Source organism: Dromiciops gliroides, chromosome 1 (assembly GCF_019393635.1).
Source record: "Dromiciops gliroides isolate mDroGli1 chromosome 1, mDroGli1.pri, whole genome shotgun sequence".
Lineage (NCBI taxonomy): Eukaryota > Metazoa > Chordata > Mammalia > Microbiotheria > Microbiotheriidae > Dromiciops > Dromiciops gliroides.
The window spans coordinates 489,615,575-489,629,311 of NC_057861.1; the positions used below are offsets into that span (position 1 = coordinate 489,615,575).

The 13,737-nt window shown below is 39.7% G+C and overlaps 1 protein-coding gene across 1 annotated transcript in view; it reads left to right on the forward strand.

Annotated features, from left to right (window-relative positions):
- Positions 1-8,849: 8,849 nt before the first annotated feature.
- LOC122729484 (integrin alpha-D-like) overlaps positions 8,850-13,737 on the forward strand; it is a 41,567-nt gene continuing 36,679 nt past the window's right edge. The window contains exon 1 of the mRNA XM_043968386.1: positions 8,850-8,977. Coding sequence (XP_043824321.1) covers positions 8,947-8,977 — 31 coding nt within the window. The 5' untranslated portion in view covers positions 8,850-8,946. The remainder of the gene's footprint in view (positions 8,978-13,737) is intronic.

Consider the following 13,737-nt stretch of genomic DNA (forward strand, 5'->3'; position numbering starts at 1 on the left):
TAATGCTAAATAAATGTTTTCTCATGGATTGATATGAATTTATTAGGCCTTTGGTCTTTGGACAAGTATCCAAAACAGTAGTGTTTGTGGGTCTGATTGTATGAATACCTAGGTCCCTAACAGGAATTACCACACAGCTCAGGGACACAAAGGCTAAGAATACATCAGTACAGAAGCCAGGTTCATAAAGCCCAACTAACATTTACAACCCAAGGACACAGGCAGCATCCAAGAGACGAACACCAACCTGTCCCCAGGCAAATGTGTAACTCTTCCACATGCAGAGTTCTGTGAGGTACTGGAAGCACTCAAATGCTCCATTCAGTAAACACCTGCTTCCCTTGCTACTCAAAAAAATTGTCTCTGGGGGCTGAGATTGTGCTGACACTCTCATATTAAAAAAAGCCCAACCCTGGTTCTAGCTGAAATGTAGTGCAGTGAAACAGGAAATGGCTATTTCTAACAGCCCCCCCCAACCTGACACCAACCCACAACATTTAAAAATACATGTCACCCCAGTAACCATTGAGCATGGGATTTTGTATAGCCCTTTCTCTCGAGTCCATTACATTCACTATTGTTGATTAAGACCGAAAACTTCCATTATAGCAAAGAGATCTATACAGAGATACTATTTCCACGACCTCATTAAAAAATTCATTTTGATGCATAAATTTTCCATAACATGTAATTGTTGGTCCTGGATTCATGGAGGAATTGCTTCCTGTAATGAAAATGCATAAGTGTTTGCTGCTGCTGCTGGTTGTTGTTGTTGTTGTTGTTGTTGTTGTCAGTGAAAGAGAAAAGAGCAGAGTTGGGTGGACCACATTGGTAAAAGTACTGAATTTTGGAGTCAGATCTGGAATTTTGTCCCAGATCAACATTGTCTAGCTGCGTGCCCCAAATCAACTTCTCTGCATATGCATGTCCTCATCTGATTTTTTTTAATTGCGATGATATATTTGCAAAATTTACTGTAATGGATGCAGTGGGTTTAGCCCTGGGGTTTAGGTCTCATTAGCATATATTTAGCTTCTTGGGGAACTCTTAAGAAACCACTGGAATATAATTTGCCTTTAGTTCCAGGGATTAACATGCCTAATTCCTGCCCACTAAAAGGATTTGAGCTAATTATTTTACACTTAAATTGTTCACTCCTTTTCTCCTCTCTCTCTCTCTCTCTCTCTCTCTCTCTCTCTCTCTCTCTCACCATTGCCACACCACTTTTCCAGATAAGTAAGTTGCTCAAAATTCTCCCTTTCCCCCATCCTCAACCTCATAATTTAAATAATTCTTTTGTGCCAAATAAATGATTCTAAGCTTTCTTAATTTGCTTATGGTATCATTCTCTATGTGTAAATTTGTACCCATTTTGATCTTATCTTGGTATATGGAAGTGAGATGTTGGTATATACTAGTTTCTGCCATATTGTTTCCCAGTTTTCCCAGCAGTTTTTGTCAAATAATGAGTTTTTGTTCCAAAAGCTTGGATCTTTGGGCTTAGCATATACTAGATTACTATGACCATTTACTATAGTGTAATTCATACCCATTCAAGTCCACTGATCCACCACCCTATTTCTTAGCCAATGCCACATTGTGTTGATAATTATCACTCTATAATACAGTTTGAGATCTATATAGCTAGACCACCTTCTTTTGCATTTTTATTGATTCCATAGATATCTTTGAGCTTTTGTTCTTCCAGTTAAATTTTGTTGTTACTTTTTCTAGATCCATAAAAATTTTTTTGATAGTTTGATTGACATTACACTGAATAAATAGATTAATTTAGGTCATTGTCATTTTTATTATATTGGCTTGGACCACCCATGAGCAATTAATATTTTTCCAGTTGTTTAAACCTGACTTTAATTGTGTAAAAAGTGTTTTATAGGTGTGTTCATATAGTTCCTGGATTGTCTTGGCAGGAAGACTCCCAAATATTCTATATTGTCTACAGTTATTTTAAATGGAAATTCTCTTTCTATCTGTTGCTGCTGGACTTTGTTGGTGATATATATAGAAATGCTGATGATTGATGACTGGGGGCAGCTAGGTGGCACAGTGGATAAAACACTGACCCTGGATTCAGGAGGACCTGAGTTCAAATCTGGTCTCAGACACTTGACACTTACTAGCTGTGTAACTCTGGACAAGTCACTTAACCCTCATTGCCCCTAAAATACAAAACACACACACACACACACACACACACACCAACAAAAAAAGAAATGCTGATGATTTGTGTAAGTTTATTTTGTATCCTTGCTTCACCCCTGATATATTAGAAAGATTTATAACATATCCCCATTACAGATAATGCCTACTGATTTTTAAGATAATTTTTTTTTTTGGCAGAGCAATGTGGGTTAAGTGACCTGCCCAGGGTCACACAGCTAGTTAAGTGTCAAGTGTCTGAGGCCAGATTTGAACTCAGGTCCTCCTGAATCCAAGGCCAGTGCTTTATCCACTGTGCCACCTAGCTGTACCTAAGATAAATATTATTTATCATTTTAAGGTAAGCTCCATTTATTCCAAACTCTCCAGGGTTTTTATTGGAATGGGTGCTGTATTTTGTCAAATGCTTTTTCTGCATCTACTGAAATAATCATATGATTTCTGTTGATTTTGTTATTCATATGTTTAATTATGCTGATAGTTTTCCTAATGTTGAAGCAGCCCTGCATTCCTGGTATAAATTACATCCAGTCATAGTATATGATCTGTATGAAATAGTGCAGTAATCTCTTTAGTAGTATTTTATTCAAAATTTTGTATCAATATTCAATAAGGAAATTGGTCTATAATTTTCTTTCTCTGTTTTGACTCTTCCTGGTTTGTGTATCAGTACCATATTTGTATCATGAAAGGAATTTGGTAGAACTCCTTCACCTACTTTCCCAAATACTTTATATAGTATTGGGATTAATTGTTGTTTAAATGTTTCGTACAATTCACTTGTGAATCCATCTGGGGATTTTTAATTTGATCATATTCGAGTTTTTTGGTTTCATTTCCAAATCATTGATCTCCTTTTTCTCTATTTTATTGATGTAAACAATTAGAGATAGAAATTTCCCCCAAAGTTCTGCTTTGACTGAATCCCATAAATTTTGACATGATGTCTCATTGTTGTCATTTTCTTTAGTGAAATTATTGATTGTTTCTATAATTTGTTCTTTGACATACTTTTTAAGGATTAGATTATTTAATTTCTAATTAATTTTTCATCTCTTTCCATTGTCCATTATTTAATGTAATTTTATTGCATTATGATCTGAAAAGGATGTGTTTACTATTTCTGCTTTTCTGTCTGGGTTTGTGAGGTTTTTATGTCCTAATATTTGTGTACATGCCAATGTACTTCTAAGAAAAAGGTGTATTCCTTTCTATTCCCATTCAATTTTTTCCAGACATCTAGCATATTTAAATTCCAGAGGTGGAGCCAAGATGGCAGAGTAAAGCCAGGAGGTTGCCTGAGCTCTCCCAAATTTCCCTCAGAAACAATAATAAACTAAACCTCTAAATGGATTCTGGAGCTGCAGAACCTACAAAAAGATGGAGTGAAACAATCTTCCAACTTAAGATAACCTAGAAGGTCTTCAGGAAAGGGCTGTCTCACCTGAGTAAAAGGGGAGCACAACTCAGTGCAGAAGGTGTCTGGGCAAGCCATAAAAAGGTTCTTATCCACAGCACAGATCAGCAGCTGAGGACCCTCAGTCCTAGCTCAGTGAGCTAGTGGCACAGCAGGCCAGCTGTGAGGCCTCCAGCTCCAACTCACAAGGCAATCTGCCAGTTGGGATATCTGCTACCCAACAGGCCCAACTAGGTTAGGCCATTCCAGTGTAGTGAGCAAGCTGCAAACTGCAAGCTGCAAGCTGCTAAGGCCTCAGAGCAGAAAGTCAGTGACTGGGCCCCTGGCCCCCAGCAAAAGAAGCTTGGGATAGTGCACACTATACCCCAGGAATAGAATTCAACTTTAAACAGCATGAAGGAAGCTAAAATATGAATATGAAACCACCATAGAAAATTACTATGGCAACAGGAAGGACAAAACATAAATTCAGAGGACAACAATCTCAAAACACCTACATGTGAAGACTTAAAAGGGAAGAAAAATTGGTCTCAAGACCAAAAAGCCTTCTTGGAAGAGCTCAAAAAAGACTTTATAAACCAAATAAGAGAGGTAGAAGAAAAATTGGGAAAAGAAATGAGAGTTACACAAGAGAGAGTCAATAGCTTAGAAAAAGAAGGGGAAAATTGACTAAGGAAAACAACTCATTAAAAAATTCAACTGAGGGGCAGCTAGATGGTGCAGTGGATAAAGCACCAGCCCTGGATTCAGGAGTATCTGGGTTCAAATCCGGCCTCAGACACTTGACACTAGCTAGCTGTGTGACCCTGGGCAACTCACTTAACCCCCATTGCCCCCCCCAAAAAAAATTAATAAACTGGCTAAATGGAAAAGGAGGTACAAAAGCTGACAGGTGTGAGAAAATAATGGCATTTGGCAGATACCCAAAGGCCCCACCTGAGACTGATTGAGAATGACTTTGCTGATTAACCTATTTAAAGTTAATTCAATTAAAGCCACACCTGGCTGACTCCCAAGAGGGAGTGTTCTCAGAGGCTGTGGACTATGTCATCAACACAAGACCATCCTCAAGTCCAGTGAGCCAATGGTTTTAGATGATGCTAATCAATCAGCTTGAAGCAGTGTGTAAGGACTGCCTCTCCTCTGGACCTATAAAAAGCTTCCACACTCAGTTTGCTTGAGCAGTTCATGGTTGAAGCAGGCTCATGGTAGAAAACTTGAGGAAGAACCAGACCAGTCTGGAGCTCTAGGCTAGATAGTCCTTTTCTTAACTTTCTGAACTCCATGTGTTCTCTTTTTACTAATACCTGGCATGCTTTAATAAATGCTTAATGCCCAAAGACTGGTGCTAAAGCTTCTAATGTAAGGTGACCACACGTTTAGATTTTAAATATCACACTGGGGAAAATAATTCTTTAAGAATCAGAATTGGGCAAATAGGAGCTAATGACTCAATGAGAACAGGAAGAAGTAAAGCAGAATCAAAAGAATATAAAAGTAGGGAAAATGTAAAATACTTCCAGAAAAACAACAGACCTGGAAAATACATCCAGGAATGACAATCCAAGAATAATTGGACTACATGAGGACCATGATAAAACAAAAAACAAAAAAACATGGGCAGCATATTTCATGACATTATCAAGGAGAACTGCCCCAATGTCTTAGAACCAGAGGGGTAAAAATCATTGAAAGAATTCACTAATCATCTCCTGAAAAAGACCCCAAAAGGAAAACTCCAAGGAATATTGTAGCCAAATTCCAGAATTATCAAGTAAAGGAGAAAATACTGCAAGCAGTCAGAAAGAAATACTTTCAATATCAAGGAACAACAATCAGGATTACACAGGACCCGGCAGCTTCAGCACCAAAGGATCACAGAGCTTAGACTATGATATTTTTGATTCAGCATATATAACTTTTCCATAATTTTATTCACTTCCTTAATTTCTTTGTTGCTTATTTTTTAGTTAGTTTTATCCAGTTCTGAGAGGGGGACAGTTAAGGTCCCCCACTAGTATAGGTTTATTATCTATTTCTTCCTATAACTAATTCACTTCTTCAAAAATTTGGATGCTAAAACATTTGGTGCTTTTGTGAGCTTTTGTACTTCCTTTTCCATTTGGCCAATTCTGTTTTTTAGGGAGTAATTTTCCTTGGTAAATGTTAGTATATCTTTTCCCATTCTATTGACTCTTTTTTCATGGTTCTCTTACATTACTCTCATTTCTTTTCCAAATTTTTCTTCTACTTCTCTAATTTGCTTTTTAAAATCCTTTTTAAGCTCTTCCAGGAGTTCTTTTTGGACCTAAAACCAAATTAGTTTTCTTTGAGCCTTCACGTGTAGCCATTTTGGCGCAATTGTCCTCTTCTAAGTTTATGCCTTGATCCTCCCTATCACTATAGTAAGTGTCTATAGTCAAGCTTTTGTTTTGTTTTGTTTGGGGTGTTTTCGCTCATTTCTCCGTTGTTTTCTTTAACTTGGTGTTTTTATGTGAGAGTTGAGCTCTAGTCCTGTACTGTCTTAAGCTTTTATGCTGGGACTCTGGATCTTACTGCTGGCTTTCACTGGGCTTCAGGGCTTAGTTGCTTGCTTTCTCTGTAGGGCAGGCTTCCCTTCTGGCTTGTACTGGCGGGATAGATCCTCCCTGTTGTCTCCCCCTTCCCACCCCACCCTGGGTGTAGTGCTTAGCTTCTGGCCTGCCCCAGGGGTGGTGCCATGTAGCTGGATTTCTATGGAAAGAGTCTCTCTGCTGGTAGCTCTCAGGGGTGGGATCTCACTCTTGCACTCTTGGCCAGCCTTGGGGAGGGGCTTCACTACTAGTCAGCAGTGGGGTCAAGGCCTCCCTTTGGCTTGTGCTGGGGGTGGGATCTTTGGGGTGGGACCTTACTGTGCAACTCAAACTGCTCACTTGCCTAGGGGACATCTGGTTTGCAAAAAGGTGGGGTCCTGCCTGTGGATTGTCCCAGGCTTAGAGCCCTGCCACAGGCCCCCTGCTGTGAGGCTGGCTGCTGCTGCTCTCAGACCTTGCTCGCTCCCCAGGGACAGTAAGATGGACTTTTCTTGCCAGGCTGGTAAGCTGCTTCCCTGCTCCTGGACCAATTTTGAGGTGGTTTTCTAGTTGTTTGGAGGGGAATCTGGCAGGGCTTCAGATGATTCATTCCATATTCTGCCATCTTGGCACTGGAAATCCTGCATTCTTCTGTAAAAATTATGTTAACATTTCTCTAAAGAACATCAGTACCCAGAAACCAGTTCTCTGGGCTCTAAATGGGGAGCAGGGACATGCCCATAATAGGTGTTTTGATGTAAATATGGATGAATGAATGAATGGGAAGAGCTGGGTTTTGTTTGTTTGGTTTTGTTTTTATTTTTTTTTTTAGTGAGGCAATTGGGGTTAAGTGACTTGCCCAGGGTCACACAGCTAGTAAGTGTTAAGTGTCTGAGGCCGAATTTGAACTCAGGTACTCCTGACTCCATGGCTGGTGCTCTATCCACTGCGCCATCTAGCTGCCCCAGAAGAGCTGTTTTTAAAAGTTGGGGTGAGGAGGAAGTCTAGGAAAAAATAGAGGAGGAATTCTGAGGTTGAGGAGCAGTATATGGTATTTAAGTTCTAGTTCTCCTTCTTAATGACCCTCGCCACCCGACTTTCTAGTCTTCTTACATCTCACTTCCTTCAGATTACTCTAAGTGACACTTGCTTCCTTGCTATTCTTAGAGCAAGACCTTCCATCCCCTTGCCCCATTCAGTTTTTTTTATTCCTTTTTATTTTTTATTTTTTGCAGGGCAATGAGGGTTAAGTGACTTGCCCAGGGTCACATAGCTAGTAAGTGTGAAGTGTCTGAGGCCAGATTTGAACTGGGGTCCTCCTGAATCCAGGGCTGGTGCTCTATCTACTGTGCCACCTGGCTGCCCCGCCCATTCAGTTTTGCTGACTATGTCCTATGCCTGGAATTCTTCCCCTCCTTGTCTCACATCTTCTGACTTCTTTTAAATCTGAGCAAAAAACCTCCTTTTCTGTGCAATGCCTTTCCAGCCCTCTTTAATTGTAGGGCCTTTCCAATTTATCCTGTGTGTGTATATATGTATATATGTGTATATATATACACACATATGTATACCTATATATACATATATGTTTGTATATTGTATCTTGTTTTTACATAAATGTTGTCTCCCCCATTAATCTGTGAGCTCCTTGAGGGCAGGAAATGACTATTTTTGCATTTCTTTGCATACCCAGAGGTGTTTAATAAATGCTTGTAGACTTTATTTGACCATAAGGAGAATAATACCTATGAGTAATATATCAGGACTCAAATAAGAACCCCAAAAGATGACACTTCAGAGTTCTGGGAATTGAAGGGTGTATGATGGAGGACAATAATAGGTCTGGAGGTCAAAAAAATTTAATCTCTATATGGAAAGAGGGAGAAAACAGAAAGGAGAAAAGAGAAATGGCCTTGTGATTACTCTCTGGGGTAGAAAGGAAGATATGCTTTTATAATGACTCATATTTGGAGATAGGAAAAAGGAAACAACAGTTGATCTTCAAATGCTCCTGAAAGTTCAATTCAACTGAACACACTTCACCTATTACATTACATTCTCTAGGCAGAATCCAGAAAGTGATGTTTGTTTGTTTGTTTCAGGTAGAGCAGTGGATAGAGCACTGAGCATGGAATCTGGAAGACAAACTCATTTTCATGAATTCAAATCTGGCCTCAGATACGAACTAGCTGTGTGACCCTGGGGAAGTCATCTAACTCTATTTGCCTCAGTTCTTCATCTGTAAAAATGAACTGGAGAAGGAAATGGCAAACCGCTCCATATCTTTGTTAAGAAAACCCAAAAATAGCATCAACAAGAGTTGATGACTGAGGCAAATAGGGTTAGGTGACTTGTCTAGGGTCACACAGCTAGTGAGTGTCTGAAGCTGGATTTGAATTCATTCAAGCCAAGCATTCTATCCATTGTGTCACCTAATGGTCCCAAATTCAAGCTCTAATTGAAACCAAAAGCCTAAAAACTGCCTTTGTTTTTGCTGTGAGAGGATCTTCTGGCTTCATTTAAATCTTGTCAGTCACACCCAAAAAGAGATCTAAGTCACAAACATCCTCTTTAAACTTAATAGATTGGAAGTTCACTTAGCCCCTTACTAATCTATTTTTAGCATCCCTTCTCCGCCTCTATCTCTGAGTCATTAAAAGACTTCCCTTCCAGGCTAGTTTGTCTACAGAACACTTCTCTTCCTCTATTGCTGTGTCCATTTGGTCTTGGTGTCAACCACTACCCTGGGACTTGGATGAAGACTGGATACATACAACTCCCCTAAAGCTTCCATCCATGAATTCTGCTGCTCTTGTCCTGCTAATGGGTAAGTGAGGGACCCTCAACTTTGTGGGTAACTGGATACAGGCTTAGCTTGAAGGGAAGGAGGATTGAGAAGGGTCAGTCAATTGCCAACTTTGAGAGTGAGAGCTACTAGCATGTGAGATTCTGGAGATTTGGTTCCTACTTAACTAAGTAAGAAATGTGGTCATGCTCAGATTTGGGGCTGCTAAGGAACTACAGGGAGGAATGTTGCCAATGTGAACACATTTCAGAGAAGCCTAAAGTAAACAGAATTGAGCTGTCTTGATTCAAAATCCTCATTTCCAGAATCAAACTTTGAAGAATCTTATTATGATCCTGTAGCATTACACTTGTTTTACACTTTATTGGAAAGAATTAAAAGCAGGTAAGGGGAAGAAGGAAGATCAATGAAAAGAAGAATTAGGATGTCAAATCAACCAGACATCAATGTAACGATTTATCCTCTGAGGCAACAAATGTGCTAGACTTAAGACGGGTCATATAGAAAGCAGTGAGAAGAGATATGAAGGGCATTTGAGAATGGGAGACAAGATGCCCAGGGAAGTTAAGGCTGAAAGGGAGAGAAAAGACACAGGCTTCTCTTTTTTGTTTCTTCAGCCCCTTGCTCTTTGCTTGTTCATTACTTCCCCATCACCTAAGATTATGAACATTTCCCTTCATTCCCAAAAAACAAGAAAAAGAGCCACCTTCACTTCAATCCATTGCCCCTCTATGTCGTCATCTCACGTAGGCCCTTCACCCTTCATCACTAAACTCTTTGTTTACATTTCCTGACTATATTTCACCCACTCTAACTTCTTTTAATTTGACTTACTTCCCACTACTGGATTGAATCAACTTTCTTGGGAGTTCTCGCTTCCTCCTCCTTCTCAACTTCCTTTTCATCTGATTTCCTCCCCATTACTCAATTGAATCCGTTTTCTTGGTCTTCAGTGACCTAATCATCAGAGGCATCAATGTTTCTCAGTTCTTATTCTCCACACCTGGAAGCATTTGAGATAATTAGCTGATCAGGCTCTCCTCCTAGATATTGTTTCTCTTTGGCTTCAGAGACACTCAACCCTTCAGGGTTCTCCTCAGCCCTTACCAAAATTGGACTTAGTTGGAAAAATCTTAAAGCATTAATAATGCTTATAATACCTACCTCACAGAGCTGTTGTGAGTTGCCCCCAAGACACCTTATTGCCTTTCCCCAAACCTAGTCCTCTTAACCAATTCATTTTTGTTAGTAGCAACACCATTTCTTTAGTCACCTTGTCTCAAAATCAAAAAGGCATCTTTGATTCCCCCTCTCTCCTACATAAAATTAGTTGCCAAATCGTATTAAGTCTACATTTGAAATATCCCTGTCACCTTTTCCTTTCTACTCCCACTGACCTGTCCCAGTTCAAGGTCTTGGGTTATTACTGTAGCTACAAACTGTTCTCCCTCACTCCTTTCTAATTAATACTGATGCCAGACTTGTGTTTACCCTGCTCAAAAACTTTCAGTAGCTCCCTATTACCTACCAAATAAAATCCACACACCCAAGTCTAATAATCTGATTCCAACTTAAGGGACCTGCCGTCTAACTTTATTTCAAAGACAGGTAGGTGGTGTAGTGGACAGTGCACTTGATTTGCAGTCAGAAGATGCTAGAATTCAAAGAAAGGCAAGACAGTGGCTGCTTTCAGGGAGCTCAGCCTAAAGGGGGGAAAAGCATGCAAACAACTATGTACTAAGCTATACACAGGATATCAGGCCATCATGCAGCTCTGCCTCACTAAATCCAATTCATGTGCAAGTCAAGACATCACCCTCATGACATATCGGTCCTTTTTGAAAATGAAGGACAAACAACAGGATAAATTGGAAATAGTCAACAGAGAGAAGATACTAGTATTAAAGGGCATTGGGAAAAGCTTCCTGCAGAAGGTAGGATTTTAGCTTGGGCTGGAAGGAAACCAGAGAAACGAGTAGGTAGAGATGAGGAGGAAGAGGATCCAGGTATGGAGGACAGTCAATGAAAATGCTCCATGAGAAAACTGAGATGCTAATCCACTGTTGGTAGAGTTGTGAACTCATCCAACCATTCTGGAGAGCAATTTGGAACTATGCCCAAAAGGCTATCAAACTCTGCATACCCTTTGATCCAGCAATACCACTTCTAGGTTTATATTCCAAAGACGTTACAAAAAAGAGAAAAAGACCTATTTGTACAAAAATTTTTATAGCAGCTTATTGTGGTGGCTAAGAATTGCATATTAAAGGAATGCCCATCAATTGGGGAATGGCTAAACAAACTGTGGTACATGATTTAATGGAATATTATTGTGCTATAAGAAATGACAAGCAGGATGATTTCTGAAAGGCCTAGAAAAACGTAGATAAAGTGATATAGAATGAAATGAGCAGAACCAGGAGAACATTGTACATAGTGACAGCATATTGCTTGAGGAAGAACTGTGAATGACTTAGCTATTCACAGCAATACAATGAACCAAGACAATCCCAAGGGACTGATGATGAAACATACTATCCACCTCCAAAAAAAAGAACTGATATTGATTGAACACAGACTGAATCATGCTATTTTTCATTTTCTTTCATTTTTTTCTTTTATTCAAATCTTCTTATACAAAAGGCCTAATATGATAATGTTTTACCTAATTGCACATGTATAATCTATAGCCAATTGCTTACCTCCTCAGGATGGGGGGAGGTGAGGGAGGGAAGGAGGGATAAAATTTAAACTCAAAACTTTAAATAAAAATGTTTATTTAAAACAAATATAAAAAGTAATGAGAGAGGGGCAGCTAGATGGTGCAGTGGTTAAAGCACCGGCCCTGGATTCAGGACTCCCTGAGTTCAAATCCGGCCTCAGACACTTGACACTTACTAGCTGTGTGACCCTGGGCAAGTCACTTAACCCCCATTGCCTGCAAAAAAAACAAAAAAAACCAAAAAACCAAAAAAATAAGTAATGAGAGAAACACATTTTATCATACCTTCTTTGGTGCCAAATTTCTTGATTGTTATAATTGTACAGTGTTGAGTTTCTTTATTTTGTTCTTGTTCATTCAATTTGCACTGTTGTACAGAATGCGTATTTTGTTTTCCTGATATTATCTACTTCATTTTGTACTAGTGCAAATAAAACCCCTAGGCTTCTTTGAAAAAAAAAAAAAGAAAATTCCCCATGAGTATCTATTTTGTTTGAGGAACAACAAGGAGGCCAGTGTCATTCACTGGGGTTCATAATGGGTGTGTGTGGGGGGATGTAAGGTATAAGAAGACTGAAAAGTTATTGGAGAGGGGTTAGGTTATAAAAGACTTTGAAAAACTACATAGTATTCTATATTTGATCCTGGAGATGATAGGGAGCCAATGAAGTTTATTGAGTGGACAAGAGGGTGTGTGAAATGGTTAGACTTGCATTTTAAGAAGATGACTTCAACAGCTAGGTGGAGGTCTGACTGGAGTAAGGAAGAACTTATGGCAAGGAGACCTGCAGGCTTTTGCAATAATCCACATACAAGTGAGTGGCTGTGTCAAAGGAGAGAAGGAAACAAATAAGACAGATGTTACAAAGGTAAAATCAACAGGGCTTAGCAACAAATTGGATGTGTGAGCGTGAAAGAGAGTGAGAAAGAGAGAGAGAGAATTCGAGAATGATGCCTTGGTTGCAAGTCTGAGTGACTGAGAGGTTGATGGTACCCTAAACAGTAATAGGGAGGTTAGGAAGAGAGTTTGGGAAAAAGATAATGCATTCAACTTCGTACATATCGAGTTTAAGATGTTATGGGATATCCAGTTTTAGATGTTAATAGCCATTTGGAGATTGAAAGCTGGAGTACTGTTGAGAGATTAGGGCTGGATAAGTAGACTTTATTTGTCAGCATAGTAGTTTTTGTTTTTGTTTTTTGGCAGGGCAATGAGGGTTAAGTGACTTGCCCAGGGTCACACAGCTAGTAAGTGTTAAGTGTCTGAGGCAGAATTTGAACTCAGGTCCTCCTGAATCCAGGGCCAGTGCTTTATCCACTTCACCACCTTCCTGCCCCCTTGTCAGTATAATAGTGATAATGAATCCATGGGAACTTATAAGATCACCAAGTGAAATCCACAGAGAGGGAGAAGAGAACCTGGTACAGAGCCCTCTGGAGCACCTACAGTTAGTAGGCATGACCTAGACGAATTTCCAGAAAAGAAAACTGAGTACTCAGCAGATAGGCAGAAAGAGGGAATAGCACCATTAAAATGGAGAGAGAAGAAAATAGGGAGAAGAGGATGAATAATAGTGTCAAAAGCTACAGAGAAATGAGAAGGTTGAGGATTGAGAAAAGGCCATAGTATTTGGCAATTAAGACTGTTAGTAACTGTGAAGAGAATAGTTTTGGTTGAATGATGAGATCAGAATCCATACAATGAGATAGTTGAGGTACCTATTGGAGACAGACTTCTCAGGAAGTTTAGCCATGAAAGGGAGGAGAGATGTGGAATAATAGCAAAGGGATGAATCTAATGAGGGATGAGGATGAGGAAGGCATGAGTATATTTCTAGGCAAGGGGGGAAGCAGCCAGTGGAAGAAGTGAGGGAAGATGAGTGGGGATGAAAAAGGGAGCAGTTTTCTGGAGAAGATGGGGTGGAATTGGATCCCTTGTACATGTAGAGGGATGCTCCTTGGCAAGAAGGGCCACCTCATTAGTCAGACAAGGGGGAAGAAGGAGCTAGTGGCAGAAGTCATATGGATGATGTGAGATAAGGAGGAGAGAAGAGGGAGC